General features: G+C 35.0%; 1 protein-coding gene across 24 annotated transcripts in view; it reads left to right on the forward strand.

Moving 5' to 3' along the window:
• Positions 1–18,342, forward strand: part of kif1aa (kinesin family member 1Aa) — an 87,057-nt gene that overhangs the window by 57,542 nt on the left and 11,173 nt on the right. For 9 of the 24 annotated variants that reach the window (XM_051111626.1, XM_051111627.1, XM_051111630.1 and 6 more), the window contains 8 exons: positions 2,772–2,880; positions 4,475–4,541; positions 4,664–4,748; positions 4,841–4,946; positions 8,851–8,877; positions 15,790–15,813; positions 16,174–16,288; positions 18,149–18,282. In XM_051111626.1, coding sequence (XP_050967583.1) covers positions 2,772–2,880; positions 4,475–4,541; positions 4,664–4,748; positions 4,841–4,946; positions 8,851–8,877; positions 15,790–15,813; positions 16,174–16,288; positions 18,149–18,282 — 667 coding nt within the window. The remainder of the gene's footprint in view (positions 1–2,771; positions 2,881–4,474; positions 4,542–4,663; positions 4,749–4,840; positions 4,947–8,850; positions 8,878–15,789; positions 15,814–16,173; positions 16,289–18,148; positions 18,283–18,342) is intronic. The other 15 variants (XM_051111628.1, XM_051111632.1, XM_051111642.1 and 12 more) reach the window with 3 other exon arrangements.

The following is an 18,342-nucleotide window of genomic DNA, read 5'->3' on the forward strand; positions in this document are numbered from 1 at the left end:
AATAGAAAGTTCAGAAGAACAGCATGTATCTTTTGTAACATCATACATGTCTTAATCATCACTTTTGATACATTTTAAGCATCCTTGCTAAATTAAAGTATTAATTTCTATAATTAAAAAATATATACTGACTTCAAGCTTTTGAATGGTATAGTGTATAATATTACAATATTCAGATACTGTAAATGCTTATCTTTGGATCTTTCTATTCCTTAAAGAATTGTGAAAAAAAATTTACTCAACTATTTTAAATATTGATAATAATAATTATAGTAATAATAATAAATAAATGGAAATCAACAGGAAAACAACAGCAAATCTAAAGGATTGTGTGACACTGAAGACTGGAGTAATGATGCTGAAAATGTAGCTTTGATCACAGGAATAAATTACATTTTAAAATATATTCAGTTTGAAAACAGTTATTTTAAATAATAAAAATATCTAAAAAATTTTACTGTTTTTGCTGGACTTTGGTAAACAAATAAATGCAGACTTGGTGAGCAGAAGAGACTTCTTTAAAAAAATCTTACTGTTCAAAAACTTTTGACTGGTAGAGTATGTGTATGGAAACAGTGGTACATTTTTTTCAGGATTCTTTGATGAATAGAAAGTTTAAAAGAACAGCATTTATGTGACAGAAATGTTTAGTAACATTATAAATGTCTTTACTGTCACTTTTAATCAATTTAATGCATCCTTGATTAATAAAAGTAATATATATATATATATATATATATTTTTTTTTTTTTTTTTTGGCCATACTTACCCAGAACTTTTGAGTGGTAATGTATCTCAGTTTCCATAAAAATATTAAGCAGCATAAAATAAATATTTCTTGAGCACCAAATCAGCATATTAAAATGATTTCTGAAATTGCTGTTAAATTTTCAGCTTTGCCATCTCAGGAATAAATTACGTTGTAAAGTAGATTAAAATAGAAAACAGTTACTTTAATTTGTAACAATATTGGTAAAAATAAGAGGTAAAAATAAGAGACAATCTGGACTTAATTATTCCAAACTTTTGATTGTATTGTAAATTATTCCAAATTATACTTTTTGAATTTTTTGAATTTTTTTAATATAAAAATAAGTGATGTTTAGACAAAGTGTCCACTCATTTTCCCCATTTCCCTGGGAGTCACACAAACTCTGCATTGACAGACTGAAGGACGCTTTGTTCCAGGGACTGTGTTTCGGCCTGTTAATACTGTGTGTGGGTGTATGTCTTTTTCTCTCCCTCAGCCTCTCCATACAAACCCCATCAAGCAGATGGACTATTCTAGCCTTTTTCTCTTGACATCATTCACCAGAAATAAACTGATGAATAGTACTGGAATAAGACTGTATCAGTGCATGAGTAAAACTGTTTGTTCTGTCACTTGAAACTGTGCTTGATGATGCAGTGGTCCCTAAACCTCTGTGGGATATTAGTTTGGGGTCATTATTATTAAATATTAGGTTATTGCTTGTTAGTTTTTATTGACCTGCAGTATCAAATTCACTGGTTTGTCTTACAGAAAGAGAAAACTTGTGAGTTAAAGTATATAAAGTATAGTTGATCCTCAAATGAAAATTCAGTCATAATTTACTCACCTTCATGTTATTCTAAAACTGCACAGCTTTTGTTTTTCTGTGGAACTTTAAAGTAAAGTTTTGATCAGTTTTTTCAATATAAGGAAGGAAAGGAAAAGGAAAGGACGTGACGTGTGGCCAAGTATGGTGACCCATACTCGGAATTTGTGCTCTGCATTTAACCCATCCAAGTGCACACACACAGTAGTGAGAAGTGATCAAACACGCACACACACACACTGTGACCACACACCCGGAGCAGTGGGCAGCAATATTGCTATCGCTGCGGCGCCCGGGGAGCAGTTGGGGGATCGGTGCCTTGCTCAAGGGACTCACCTCAGTCGTGGTATTGAGGATGGAGAGAGCGCTGGTTATTCACTCCCACCACCTTCAATCCCTGCCGGACCTGGGACTTGAACCCACAACCTTTTGGTTACAAACCCGACTCCCTAACCATTAGGTGGATTGGGGCTGTCAAACTCCAAAACGATTCTAAAAAGGACATACACACAATAAAAAAACATCTGAAGCTAAACAATATCTTGACATCCTGCTCATGTAAGCACATAAAAGAAGTCTGATTTCATTCAGTTAATTTTGTGTTGTGCATCTAGTTGACAATATCTGAATGATTTGATTATGAATCAAACAATCTAGTTTTCTTTTTCATTTCACAGACTCAATACGTAGCTCTTGTAATATAGCGCATGAGTCATAAGAATAACTTTCATGATACCTTTATGGTGTTTTTTTTTTGTCATTTCGATGTTTGACAGCTCTAGTCTTTGTTAACTTGCATTACATAAAAAAAAATGGCAAGAATATTCTTCAGAAATTAACTTTTTATCTTCCATTGAAAAAGAAAGTCAAACAAGTTTGGATACTTTTCATTTTAGGGTGAACTATTCCTATAAGAATTCTACTTATCTTGTGCAGATGTTCAGGGATCACTGTTTTTCACATGACTTTATTCATCTTAACAGCAGTGTGCCTTTACATCGGATTCCTGATCTCCCACTCCTGCTCCTCTCTAACTATGGTCTATTCCTCCTCTTATACTGTGATCCATATCTGCCTCTCTCCTGTGAAACTCTAGTATCCCTCTCATCTGCCATTGAATGATTATATCCTTTGTTCTGTGATTAACTCAATATTGATTTGACTATCTTTCTCGCTCTGTCTTTCTCTGCATAGTACCTGCTACCAAACTGACAGCTCTCACACGACCCACGGCAGGACCGTGCCACTGTAAATACGACCTGATGGTTTTCTTTGAAATCTGTGAGCTAGAGGCCAATGGAGAGTAAGTGTCTTATATAACCATTGACCTTTCCGTTTTAAATTGGCGTCTGAGTAGAATAGATTGTAAAATTGATTAATGTCTTTACCGGGGCCTGTAAAGGTAATTGAATTAATTTGTCATAGGCTACCTTATATGGAGACAATTATGTTTTAGAGATATCAGTTATTTTTCTTCATACCAAACTGGACATTCGTAAAAATATACTATTTAATGAGCAATATAACACGAGTAGCCGTGCAATATCACAGCATCACAGGTAATCACAGCATGCCAATGTACAGCCATATCTCACGGCTACGAGTGTGATATTGCGTTTACACAACAGTTTGATGGCATAAGTGTGTAAATACATAAGAAACAACAACGGAGTGTCTTTAAAAACCCTCTTTTGTGCAAACTACTTCCCTCCACCACAGATTCAAATCTAAGTTTGACAGTTTAACAGCTGAGCCCAAGCCTCTGTTACTCATTTGAAAAAAACTTCACTTAAGAACTAGAAATGAAGGAACGTTGAGCTGCTTCGTTGAAAGCTTATTGTATTACTGTATTAAAAGCTCACTGTATTATGCACAGTAGAGTATTATGAGAGAGAGATGGACTGACCGAGTGTGATTACCTGAATCTGATACAGCATTCATTCTTCATTCAATCTCATATTCACAATAAAATATTAGTTTGAATGTCCGCTGAGGACAATATCTTTGTTATACTATTCTTTAAAACAACCTGCAGCAAAAGTGCTAAAGTAGCCCAATTACACGGGAAGACCACAAAGTTGGCAACACTGGTTGACTCACTCATAAAAACAATCTCTTGTCGCCATCTAATGGCAGAACAATGTAACAAAAATCACGAACACACACACTCAATGCTAAATACTATGATTAAATACTACTATTATTTATCTAAAATATTATTTATTGAATAATAATATTTAATAAACAACAACAGCCAACCCAAGTTGCTAGGTAATTCAGTCAAAAATACAGTAGCCGGGCTATTAAATTTACACAAAATATAACGTCATGAGATTTTGCCCTTAGCCAAAACTATTTGCTCTGAAACAAATAATATATTAATGAGACCAAAGACTGCCCGTTAGATTTACCTAAAACAAATTATATCTAATGTTTAGCTGCTGTAGAGACATCAGAGCCAGCTGCAAATTCCAAAATAACTGGCCGAGGTAAGGCTGCCCTGTGCGGGTTCATGAGTGCTGAACGGCTGCTGATGCCCTGGAGCTCACATCTCCGAAAACATTGAAGCAAATTTTCAAATAGACATTCTTTATTAACAAACTGCATATTTGAAATCTGATCTGAAGTCCATTCTCGCCTAGAAAACTCTTAAAACTACATTCCGTGGCACAAACGGTGAAGCAGTTGGAGTTCCGATATCACTAGAATATCACACTCCTCTCAGCTAATCATATTCAAGGATATCTATATAAAAATATTATTAAATAAGTAATTATTATTAAGTCATTAAAATATTGAATCGATTGGTTTTGTAAATTCTTGCACATGTTGTATACAGTTTCTGCATCCAGGAATGTGTGGTGGTGCTAGTTATTTTATATATCTCTCCCTTCCAGCTATATCCCAGCTGTAGTGGACCACCGGGTAGGCATGCCCTGCCATGGTACTTTCATGTTACATCAGGTACAGGTCCCCTCTTTTTTCTATCCATTTCCCTTTCATCCTCATATTTAGTTATTTTGTCCCATACTGTTTTAGAGTACAAAATTATTACATGATAAAATAATACAACATTTACATAACAGGGTATCCAAAGGAGAGTCACAGTCACCATGGTACATGAGTCAGGAGATGATATTAAATGGAAGGAAGTACGTGAACTGGTTGTAGGTGAGTTTGGGCCTAAATTGAAACACTTATGAGTGAAATTGTGATATTCTGCAAATGGGATGTGTGTGTGTGTTTTTTTTTACATTCGACAGGGCGCATCCGGAACACGCCTGAAGCAGATGAGACAATCATCGACCCAAATATTCTCTCTCTCAATATACTGTCTGCAGGATACATCCGACCCGCACAGGATGACAGGTACATTTCCAACTCTAATAAATATGTCAGGACATACTAAACCCAGTTTAGAAATTTACAAAATAAAAGGGACATTCTCATGTTTTCCATGTCTTTAACACTAAACAAGACATCTTATCCATAAGCCTTTTTTCTCCTAGAGTGCTCAGTAGCAGATTTTCTTCACTTTGGCTGTTTTCTGCTACACTGTTTTTAATACCAGGTCTCCATTTTAGTGATTGCTGTATTTAATAAGACTCTCTCCTCAGCCTTGGCTCATGATCTGAAAGCTGGAGCCAAGCCTGTGACAAACAGTACTCTGCACAACTTTAAAGTGATGAGTTTTTGCCAAAGAGAAATGAGTCAGTGAACCAAACCTTCAAAACAGCTCTTAAAGACCTGTCTCAAAGGAGTGATTCAGAATGAAACAGCACGGCCACATCGCCAGCCTTAGATAAAGACAAGAAGTATATTCACACTTTTATGTTCCTTTGCACAAACATATCATAACTCGCTGCATGGTTGTGGTGGCTGACAACTGGCACATCCTAGTCTTGCCATATTGAGACTTTTAGGATTCAAAACAGGGTGCACATTACATGAGGTTTGGGAGAGTCTGATTCTCCAGTTCAGGGGAAACCAAAAAGAACTCCAAAAGAAATCAAAACAAAAGATTAGGGGATCTTAAAAGCATAGTACCATCCAAAGGTTTGGGGTCTATGCAATATTTTTTTACTTTTTTTTTTTTTTTAGTTTGACAAGGCCGAATTTATTTGATCAAAACAGTAAGATTGTGAAATATTATTAGAATTTAGTTTTTAAAAGCTGAATTTTCAGCGGCCATTATTCCTTTGTTACATGATCCTTCAAAAATTATTCTAATGTGCTGATTTATTTTTATTAGAAATGATTTGCGCTGATTGATATTTTTGTGGAAACCATGATACATTTTTTACTACCTGGTCTCATGATGAAAATGTACCTCTGGGAACTTTTTCGTAACATGCAAATACGTACCAGTATGTACATATCACTGCCGTTTCCAAAAGAAATGAACTGTAGAGGTGGTAAAACAGCAAGCACTTGTAATCGTTTTTGTACACAGTTATGTTTACACCCTCATATGTTTCACTTTCCGAACATAACAAGCTTGCTTGGTAGCTCAGCTGGCACAGAACTGGACTTGCGATGCGGAATCCTTGGGTAAGAATCCCGTAAAAAACATGACTCAGAAAAGAGTTGAAAGACGAGAGATCGAAAAATGAGCAAAAATGGTATGCTTGCGTTTGCGTATTTACGTCACATTGCCTTTTGTTCGTACTAACAGGTAGGTTTAGGTGTAGTGCAGATATATTATTTTAAAATGTTATAGAACATTAGAGTTATAGCGAGTTATAGCGCCACTATTTCAAGTCAGAAATGCAGTGAAACGTACAAAACCAACGTCACATAAAACGTACTATATGTACGTCTATCTGTTCCGAGGAAAAAAACTAACAGTCTTTTAGGGCCACTCACTGGACATTCCTCATCGAATATGTCATGAAACGTACCTGTACGTATTTCACATCTTGCGAAAAGGTACGTTTTCACCATAAGACCAGGGGCCAGTTGCATAAAAGGTTTAGACTAGTCTTAAAAGTTAGTCATCTAATTTCTTTCTATAAGACTGGTCAAAAGGGTGTTACACAAAAACTTAGATGAGTCTAAGTTGAATCAAAAAATGATTGATTACTTAGTTAACTGCATTCAAAATAGTTCTTAAGAACTGTCTTTTAAGTTTATGCAATTGGCCCCACAGGATAGCTCAAAATGACAGCATTTATTTGAAATCTTTTGTGATACTATAAATGTCTTTACTGTTAATATTGATGCATCCTTGTTATATATAAAAAATTCATGTAGAATTTTTAAATGATAGTGTAAATAAACTCTTTTAATATGACATGTTACATGAACAATGTTGCATTAGCTTTTATTTGAGCTCTTGTTGTTGTAGGATCAGAAGTAGACATTATATAAATACCTAACCTTAATGGCTGCTTTTTTTTTTTAGATTTACATTTTTTCCCCTTAGATTATCATTTCTATCTAAAAAGTTGGTAGATCTTAATTAAATGTTTAGCCTTCGGCTAGCTGTGGTAGTAGCTCCAAACAACAGCTTCTCAACAGAATCTCAACAGATTTTGCTTTCAAAGAATGTACAAAAATTTGACTTGAGTCATTTAATTCTCACACTAATTTACACACTCTCATTAAAAAGGTACAAAAGCTACTTTTTCAAAACGTACACTTTTGTACCTTTTAGGTATTAATATGTACCCTTAAAGGGATAATTCAGCCAAAATAAAAATTCTGTCATTAATTACTCAACTTCATGTTGTTCCTAAACCCGTAAACCCGTGTTCCATCTTTGGAACACAAATTAAGATATTTTTGATGAAATGGTACAAAAAGCTTTCTTTAAAATTAAGGTTGAACCACTGATGTCACAAGGATCATTTTGATGATGTCCTTACTACCTTTCTGGGCCTTGAACGTGGTAGTTGTGTTGCTGTCCATGCAGGGTCAGAAAGCTTTCACATTTAATTCGAAATATCTTAATTTGTGTTCTGAAGATGAACGAAGGTCTTACAGGTTTGGAACTACAAGAAAGTGAGTAATACATGACAGAATTTTCATTTTTGGGTGAACTAACCCTTTAAGGTGCCAATAAATGGACCTCTTTAGGTACAAAGGTATACCTTTTGAAAAAGGTGCTGCCACAGTGACAGATTTTGTACCTTTATTTCTGAAAGTGTGTGTATTTTAAAGCAACTTCTCAACACACCTCTTTCACAACTGTAGGATTGCGTCGAATCATTGCGAAGACATTGTTGCATGACATAACCGCGGTGGGTCGGATGCTTTTAACGCATCGCTTGACTGACAGACTAATCAATGCAGGTGCTGTTTTTCTGTTTTCTAAAACTCATAATTATCATTCAGTTTCCACTGCACGTAAGACACAATGTGGTTTTATTAGCCTTGATGAAGGAGGTCACAATTTATTGAACCAACAATCTGAAAATATTAATTGACTATTTTCAGAAAGGCAGGGAATTGAAAAAATGGTTCTCTAGTTCACCTCCTTGCTGGTTGTGCAAGTCTTCCCATCTGATGCTGGTCTGCATTTGTGTCCATTCTCATCTGTCCATTCCATTCGCTCTGTCCACACTCCATTGCTCAGACTCAACTACCTGTTCACTGAACCACACAGTGGATCGAGTTCTTGGCATCTCTGCTAGTCGCCATCACGTAGTTGTGATCTGCATGTGAGGATTTCTTTCAGAAGGATGTTGACCATTTAAAATCACTCAAAGCTAATGTATTAACACATTACTGGGCAAATCCATCATTAACATTCTCACATCACGATAGTTATTGTAAACAAAAGGCCACGTTTCTCATGTCACAGTATGCTAGTAGCCAAACAAAGCATTTTGTCATCTGCAATGCATTACTAGGACTTCACCGTAGATTGGCATCATATCAGCATCCTGACTTTGCAAAGATGAAATGCTTCAAATAATGTCAGAATCTTTATTAGATTTTTCCACCTGATTCCCACTGATGCAAAACTGCACAAAAGAGTCATTCAAACCTTCAGTTTCAAGCAGCAGTGACCTCCTCTCCTGCGATTTAACCACAAGTCTTTACTAGATAGTCCACGCTACCTATAAAACCACGTGTCAGAACTGGATTCATGCGCCATTGCAAAGGAACAAGGACAAATATGTGACAGGAGAGTTGTGCAGAGGCCTTGACAGCCACATTACATTCAAACAGCATGTCGAATAATTGGAAACAAGCTGCTGGGCCTCCACACAAGCTTTTCTGATTTTTCTCTAGTCCACTAACAGAATGTTGTTTTGTGTTTTTCCAGACAGTTTCTTGATTCGGACATGCCTAGGTATATTACTTTCAAATCCCTTTCCTCTCATAAGACATACGCACAAACACACAGAATGTGTATTTTTTCATCCTTTTATTTCTATGACCATCTGTCCAGTCGACCTCCATCGTTCTTGCGTCATTTTTTTGGCTCTTAAATACTGCTCTTTCTGCATTCTTCTTGGTTTGCCTATTTATTTTCTCCTTCCCTCCAACTGTTTCTGAAAATGTGAGAGTTTCACTCTGGCTCCCATGGAAATGCTTTTGTGTGTGAAGCTTCTCTTCTGTTCTGTTGTGTGTTTTCGACATTTTTGGCACCTCTAGGTGACTGGATTGCATGGCTTGGGCTGCGTTTTGGCTGAATCATTTGCAGGAGGTGTGGTAGAGATCATAGTCACCTTCCCAGCTAATAGGGAATGTTTTCAGAACTTTGGCCAATGTTCTGGAAAGGTGTTCTTACATTAATGTTAATAGAATGTTTGTTTGAAGTTATCTGGTGTTTAATAATGTTCTCGAAATGTTAGCACAGTTTTTTAATCCATCATTTGTGGAAAAATTTTCTACATATATATGTTTTTTAATATTAGTACTTCCTTCAGAATATTCAGTGATACAGTTGAATGTCTCTTTAATATAGTTGAGGTCAAAAGTTTACATACACCTTGCAGAAACTGCACAGTGTGAATAGTTTTACCAAAATAAGAGGGATCATAAAAAATGCATGTTATTTTTTATTTAGCACTGACCTGAATAACATATTTCACATAACAGACATTTACATATAGTCCACAAGAGAAAATAGTAGTTGAATTTTATAAAAATGACCCTGTTCAAAAGTTTACATACACTTCTTAATACTGTTGTTACCTGAATTATCCACAGCTGTCTTTTTTTGTTGAGTGATAGTTGTTCATGAGTTCCTTGTTAGTCCTGAACAGTTAAACTGTCCACTGTACTTCAGAAAAATCTTTCAGATCCAACAGATTCTTTGGTTTGGTTTTCACAAATCTATCTTTTCACACCAAGGACAGCTGAGGGTCTCATATGCAACTGTTAGAGAAGGTTCAAACGCTCACTGATGCTTCAGAAGGCAACACAATGCATTAACAGCTGGGGGGGTGTAAACTTTTGAACAGAATGAAGATGTGTACATTTTTATTTTTTTATTTTGCCTAAATATATATATTTTCATTTAGTACTGCCCTTCAGAAGCTACAGAAGATTCTCGCATGTTTCCCAGAGGACAAAATAAGTTACATTTACTCTAATCTTCAAATTCCAAAAGTTTTCACCCCCGGCTCTTAATGCATCGTTTTCCCTTCTGGAGTGTTTGAACCTTCTCTAATAATTGCATATGAGTCCCTCAGTTGTCCTCAGTGTGAAAAATGGATCTCAAAATCATTCAGTCATTTTTGGAAAGGGTTCAAATACACAAAAATGCTGGAAAAAAACCCCAAAGAATTTGTAGGACCTGAAGGATTTTTTTCTGAAGAACAGCGGACCGTTTAAGTGCACTGCAAAAAATGCTTTTCTTACTTACATTTTTTGTCTTGTTTCCAGCCAAAATATCTAAAAATTCTTAAATCAAAAAGGATTTTCTAAACAAGTAAAAAATATTTTTTTGCTTAGAACAAGCACAGTAATCTGCCAGTGGGGTAAGCAAATTAATCGTATTTCAAGCAGAAAACTAGATTATTTTGCTTATCCCATTGGCAGATTATTTTGCTTGTTTTAAGCAAAAACTCACTTTTTACTTGTCTAAAAAAATCCTTCTTGATTTAAGAATTTAAAAACAAGACAAAAAATCTAAGTAAGAAAAGCATTTTTTGCAGTGTGTTCAGGACAAACAAAGGGACTCATGAACAACTGTCACTGAACAAAAAAAAAAACAGCTGTGGATCATTCAGGTAACAACACAGTATTAAGAATCAAGTGTATGTAAACTTTTGAACAGCGTTATTTTTATGACTAACTATTATATTATCTATTATATATTTTTATGACTAACTATCCACTATTTTATGAGAAAACTATTGTTTTCTCTTATGGACTATATGTACAAGGTTTTATGTGAAATATCTTATTCAGGTCAGTACTAAATAAAACATAACATGCATTTTGTATGATCCCTCTTATTTTGGTAAAATAATTAACATTTTGCAGAATCTGCAAGTTGTATGTAAACGTCTGACCTCAACTGTATTTGCATGAAACATAGTTAAAACATATGAAAATGAATCCATTTTTATACAAATTATAAATAAATTTGCATTCTATGTAAATCACTTCATCAGTCACATATTTTTCTAATTTAAGCTAAATGGATTTTAAATAAATAAATACAAGTTTGCATCACTCTACCACACACATCAATCCAACTCCCACATAAATTTACTGCTCTTGCTCAACAAATTAGATGACATCTCTTAATTAAAAATTTATGGTTTTATTTAAACTGTTCTGCAACCAGATCAAGTTCCATCACAAATGTCAAAGCAACACCGTAAAACACAACTTTGCCTGTGTGGGGCAATAACTGTGGGCCAGACCACACACTGCGAGGTCTATGTTGTTTATGTGCGGGAGGGCTTGCTCTGCTAACCTCGACATTAATCATGATTCTCTGAACAAAATTAGTGTTACATTAGTGTACTGAGATTTACGATCTCATGTGAAAAAATGCGTTTAGTCATGTTTAGTGACAGTTAGCCTCCCCTGGCATTCTCTCCTCATGATTAGTGGTTCCTTTTACCACTAGGGGGAAGTGTTGATCAAATTTCTTTAAAGATTTCAAACATTGTGCTGCCTGAATGACTATGAGCAAACATTTCTAAGAGCTGCTTGTTCTACAAACTGTAATTATCAAATCAGGACAGCTGTAATCCAAGGAATTAGCTGCTTGTTTGTAAATATAAGGGTGGTGTTGGCACAGAGGGGTATGAGAGCATTGTTATTATCCAGATCTGTTTTACTTGTTGTGCTGCCAGGACTGTTTAGTTTGCCGGGGCAATTACAGATCACACTGAGAATTTTATTTGTCGTACATTCAATTCTAAACCCTCTTCTGACTGTTATTGCAAAACTAGTTTTTAATATATGTCTGATCTATACACAAAAAAATATCCTGTTAAGTTTACTGTAAACACTGGTAGTTGTGGTTGCAGGAAATTAACTATAAAAATACTGTGACAGTGTTTCCTGTATTACAGGATGGCATGTTGGTGTCTGTATATTTTACAACTTTATATAACATATAATATACAGCTATATATTTTATTAAGACAGTGTTAGGATACCAATCTTCTGAGCTACCTAAACCTCCTTTGTACTTTTTAAACCAACCATAGTAATACAGGTGGTCTTTAAAGCATTTGATATTATTCTTAGCACATCATAATTTGCGCTCCAACACCCTCCAATGTATTTCCTAGTGTCCCAAAAGTGTGCAGCGGAGCGGAGTACCGAGTATCCTTCTGAGTATCCATGTTGTCAGAGAAACTCATTTTAATTTCCAGCAGCCTGGGTGGCAAAGTGCAGCAGCTCGGCAGTCCATGCAAGCATTACCTCATTGGTAGCATGCTTGCTTTCTTACCCCTCTGCAATGAGCAGTTCCAAAATATTATTTAGGTCCTCAATGCAAGCAGAACCAATAAACTAAGAAAGAAACTTCTCGCTGTATATTTTGCCAAGAACATGAGTTATAGTTTGGGTTGGCTGATATAAGAAATTTAAGGGAAAGAAATATTGAAAGGGAAGTTAAAACAACAGGAAATCTCTTTTATCATGTTTAAATGGGAGGTGGAAATTATCCTCACAATCCTTCATATTGCTTGGTATGCTGAGCTTGATTTATAGGGTTGTTTGGGAGCGAACAATAGCATCAGAAATGGATTGGTTGGGTGTCCTCTAAATATGATCTTTATGAGAAGGCCTGTGTTTGTGTCCTGACCTTTTAAAAGGTACACCCTTGTACACTCAGCAGTTGTAGGGCTGTATATATACAGTATAGATGGGGCATGTCCCCTAAATATTCAGAATAGTGGAAGATCGATATGTTTTTGTTTCTAGTCTCTAGGAATCTAAGTCTTCCAAGGTTGTAGTAGTTTTACATATATTAATTTCATAAACCCTGTTGCAGGACTGTTAAGTTTATTGTACATTTAAGTTCTGTTTAAAAGTCATACTTGCCTAAAAGAAAGTATATGAAGGTTTACTTTAGTTAAGTAAAACCCCAAAAATAAAAATTCTGTCATTAATTGCTCAACCTTGTGTTGTCTTTGCAACACAAATTAAGATATTTTTGATAAAATCCGAGAGCTTTCTGACCCTGCATAGACTGCAATGGAACTACTGCATTCAAGGCCTAGAAAGGTAGTAAGGAGAAGTGGTTCAACTGTAATGTTAGGAAGCTACGAGAGTACTTTTTGTACGCAATGAAAACAATAGCAATAGTTGTTCTTGTAGCTTCATAAAATTACGGGTGAACCACTGATGTCACATGGACTATTTTAATGATGTCCTTACTACCTTTCTGGGCCTTGAACGTGTCAGTTGCGTTGCGGTCTATGCTGGGTCAGAAAGCTCTCGGATTTCATGAAAAATGTCTTAAATTGTGTTCTGAAGATGAACGAAAGTCTTACAGGTTTGGAATGGCATGAGGATAAGTAATTATTGACAGAATTTTCATTTTTGGATCAACTATCCCTTTAAATCAAAATGTTGTTTTATCTTTAATACTGTGTATTAAAAAAGTATTAGAAAATAAATAAACTATTATTGAAATCGACAAATGATGGTCTATTTATAGAAAGATTAGAAATACAAGGGTTTCTTTCCTTAGAGTAGTTCACTTCCAGAACAAAAATGTACAAATAATTTACTCACCCCGTTGTCATCCAAGATGTTCATGTCTTTCTTTCTTCAGTTGTAAAGAAATTGTTTCTTGAGGAAAACATTACAGGAATGTTCTCTTTATAGTGGAGTTCTATGGTGCCCAACTTTCCAAAAGTTCAAAAGTTTCAACTTCCAATATCCAGTTTAAATGCAGCTTTAAAGGACTCTAAATTATCCCAGCCGCGGAAGAAGGGTTTTATCTAGCGAAACAGTTATTTTCTAAAAAAAAATTAATATACTTTTACAAATTATATACTTTTTAACCTCAAATGCTCATCTTGTCTAGCTCTGCGATGTGCATCCGTACTCTATGTAATACAGTTAGGGTATGTAGAAAAACTCCCATCTCATTTTCTCATCCAACTTCAAAATCGTCCTACATTGCTGCAGAAGTACTGACCCAGTATTTATAAAGTCAACATGCAAAGGTCAAATGCCCTTTACAAAAAAAAAAAAAAGTGAAAACAGCGATGTAGGGTGTTTTTGAAGTTGGAAAAAATGAGATGGGAGTTTTTTGACCTACCCTAACTGTATTGACCCGGATTATACAAAGTACACATGCACATCACAGAGCTAGACAGGACGAGCATTTTGAGGTTAAAAAGTTTAAAACTGATCGTTTCGCTAGACAAGACCCTTCTTCCTCGCCTGGGATCGTTTAGAGCCCTTTGAAGCTGCATTTAAACTGCATTTTGGACATTCAAACTCGTGAGCACCATAGAAGTTCACTATACGGAGAACATTCCTGAAATGTTTTCCTCAAAAAACAAAATTTCTTTACGACTGAAGACAGACATGAACATCTTGGATGACAAGGGGGTGAGTAAATTATCTGTAAATTTTTGTTCTGGAAGTGGACTAATCCTTTAAATAACCACTTATTAGGAGATGTAAATGGATATGGTAACTGGGCTTAAGATTATGAACTTAAAATTCTGTCATCATTTACTCACACTCATGTTATTCCAAATCTGTATGACTTAATTTCTTTTGTGTATCCAAAAACAAGATTTTGAAGAATGTTGGGAACCAAACAACATTGGAGCCCATTGCCTTCCAAAATCAAACAAAAAAAATTACTGAGACACTTCTCAAAATATCTTCTTCTTATGTTACACAAAAGAAAGTCATACAGTTTTAGAATAACATCAGGGTTAGTAAAGGCTAGAGTGCACTACTTGACTTGATAGACTGTAAAACACTAAGCATCATACACCTGCTGACTCTGAAAATGGTTACAGAGAAAGCCTAGGTATCATACACTAGACGATTATACACTACACAATTTTCTGTGAAATCTTCAACTCCTACTTCCCAAAATCCTCACACTCGCATTCAGCAACTATTGTCAACTTGTCCAGACTACAAATAAGTTGTGTAGTGTATTCCAGCCTTAAATGTAGCCAGAATTTTCTTTTTTGGGTGAACAGTCCCTTTTAAGACCTCAATAGACTAAGAAGTGGGCTGGTCTACTCTACGTTCCCCATGATCACAACCCCACGGAGACCTTTAAAATTTTCCCACATTGCTTCAGTATTTTCTCTCTATCCCTCCAACAAAACAATTTCCAGAACCTCTTCCCCTTCTTTTTTTTATCTCCAAGTCTGAATGACAGCCTCAAAGCTGCCTACTGGGTCATGCCGGTCCATTCACTTTAACACTCAACATCTAAAGCACATAAGCTCAATCTATCACATACTTCAGAGAAGCTCAGCCCCTCTCATATACGTCCAACTCAGGCATTTAGAGATTTAAGACCCTTCCCAGGCCGAGGGCCAGAAATATCTAATCTGTGATCATTTGGGCAGGTTATGACCTGTATTTATCAGAGCGAGGGTGGGTAGGCTGGAAGTTCAACAAGGTGAATATAATTTATGAGTAAGATACAGCCCATACTATTTTCATGTAGTACTTGATATAGCGTAACTTGAGGCCCATAACTTTGTTATATGTTCAGTAACAACCAGAGACCGTAGTTTACTTCTCTGAACTGTTTTACCTATGATTCTATCATTGATTCTTTCCTTTCCACCTAAAGCATTTCCTTGGGGATTGATCCTAGGTATAAGTGTCGCCTTGTACCTGCCTCCCTGCTCTAATGGTCACGTCTTTCATCCCTCATTATTTTAATTTCATTGATGTATTTTTTATTGGTAATCATCGTTTTACACATCATTGGTGGTGGTATTTATATCTAGTGATGAAGCTACATATTTTGTTGCATGCATTTATATCGTCTCCACTCCTGGTCACCATTTTTAAACGCTTTTGTGTTCTTAAAATGTCACTTTATAATACAGTATGATCTGATTTATCAAAGTAACACAGACACTGTGATGTTTGTGTCAGTGTTTAATAACATCTATGACACCTCGTTCTGTAAATGAAATTATATCTTTAAGGCTATTTTCTATTAATCTAGGATATTCTACCGTTTTGAGGCTGCTTGGGATTCATCCATGCACAACTCTTTGCTGCTTAACCGTGTGACTCCTTACGGAGAGAAAATCTACATGACTCTGTCTGCTTACCTAGAGGTAACCAAGGCCATTCACTTATTTATATGGGGGGATGAGAAGTTCATTTGGGAGAGTTACAGGCCTACATGATTTAGTTTCAGCTAATTTAATCTACTAAACAGCCTACAGCATTTGCTATGGTTGAATCAAGTACATATGTGGAAAAAGAGGCAAATAGCAGTAAACTTTGTGGCTCTATAGAGTGCAACAGTGCTTGCCCACTTTTAGTAGTGGTCCTGGTTTTGTGAAGTGCTTTTCCCATTCACTTTTCCACAGACATAAAAAGTAATCATAATAAAAATTTAAATTAAAAAAAGCTTCAATAAAGACTTTTATGATGCCGTGAACCAAACCAACTCTGAGGTCAGTCAAAACATTACAAATTTTAATTTGGAGCAAATATGTATTTGAAAATCAGATTATGAAGTAACATTTAATGAAGCATTGCAAATTATGTAATCAGTGATGACTGATTTTAAGAAACTGTATATTTTAAGTTTCTTGTAAAATTGTTCAATGGTTTCAAAAGGCTCTTATTCTTCCCAAGGCTGCATTTAATTACATTAAAAACGTAATATTGTGAAATAGTATTACAATTTAAAATAACTGTTTTCTATTTTAATATGTTTTAAAATATAATTTATTCCTGTGATGGAAAAGCTGAATTTTCAGTTCGAATTTTCAGATCCTTCAGAAATCGTTGTAATATGCTGATTTGATAATGGACCTACAGTGAGCTCCAAAGCTGTTAATTGGTGGTACAGTATTATGTATATATATATAATATATACACACATTGCCATTCAAAAGTTACAAAAGGGTTAGTAAGATTTTTAGTGTTTTTAGAAAAAGTTTCTTAGGCTCATCATTTATGCTGCATTTATTTGATCAAAAATACAGAATATTACAATGTAAAATAGTGTTTTTCTATTTTAATATACATTAAAATCTAATTTATTCCTGTGATCAAAACTGAATTTTCAGCATCATTACTCCAGTATTCAGTGTCACGTGATCCTTCAGAAATCATTCTAATATGCAGATTTATTATCAGTGCTGGAAACAGTTGTGCTGCTTAATTTTATTTTTTTATTATTTTTTTTTAAACTGATACTTATTTTTAGGATTCTTTGATGAATAAAATGTTAAGAAGAACAGCATTTATTTAAAATAGACGTCTTTTCTGAAAATATAGTTTGAGGTCAGTAAATTATTATTCTTTATTTATTTATTTATTTTTTTAAATTAATACTTTTATTTATCAAGAAAGTGTTAAATTAATAAGAAGTGATGGCAAAGACATTGTTAGAAAAAGAAAAACTATTTTGAATAAATGCTGTTCTTTTAAACTTTTTATTCATCAAAGAATCCTAAAAAAATATAATTCTAATAATGAATCAGCATATTAGAATGTTTTCTGAGACTAGAGTAATGATGCTGAAAATTCAGCTTTGCATCACAGGAATAAATTCTATTTTAAAGTGTATTAAAACAGAAAACCACTATTTTAAATTGCAATAATATTTCACAATATTACAGTTTTTTCTGTATTTGTAATCAAATAAGCGCGGCCTTGATGAGCAGAAAAGACTACTTTAAAAAAAAAAAACATCTTACTGAAAAATCTTACTAATCTCAAACTTTTGAACAGCAGTGTATATAATACTGTACCATCAATAACAGCCTTGGAGCCCACTGTAGGTCTATTTTATGTGTTAACATTAACAATGAATTCCCGTATGGAGAAAATAAACAGGGCTTTAACTTTTAGAGCCTTTCTGTTGCACTCTATAGATGTTGCTTGTTCTTTGTCAAGCTATGGTTATTTGAAGCACCATTTTAGACGTTTTGACGTTTACAGTGGTTTACTCTTCCCAGATGGAGAACTGCACACAGCCCACAGTGATAACCAAAGACTTATGCATGGTATTCTACTCAAGAGACGCCAAGCTCCCAGCATCTCGCTCCATCAGGAACCTCTTCAGCAGTGGCACCCTGAGGCCATCTGAAGGGTACAGCTGCTTCATATCACCACGCAAGTCATTTGCAGTGTTGCTCTTGCAATTTAAGTT

This window comes from Labeo rohita, chromosome 6 (genome assembly GCF_022985175.1).
Source record: "Labeo rohita strain BAU-BD-2019 chromosome 6, IGBB_LRoh.1.0, whole genome shotgun sequence".
Classification (NCBI taxonomy): Eukaryota; Metazoa; Chordata; class Actinopteri; order Cypriniformes; family Cyprinidae; genus Labeo; species Labeo rohita.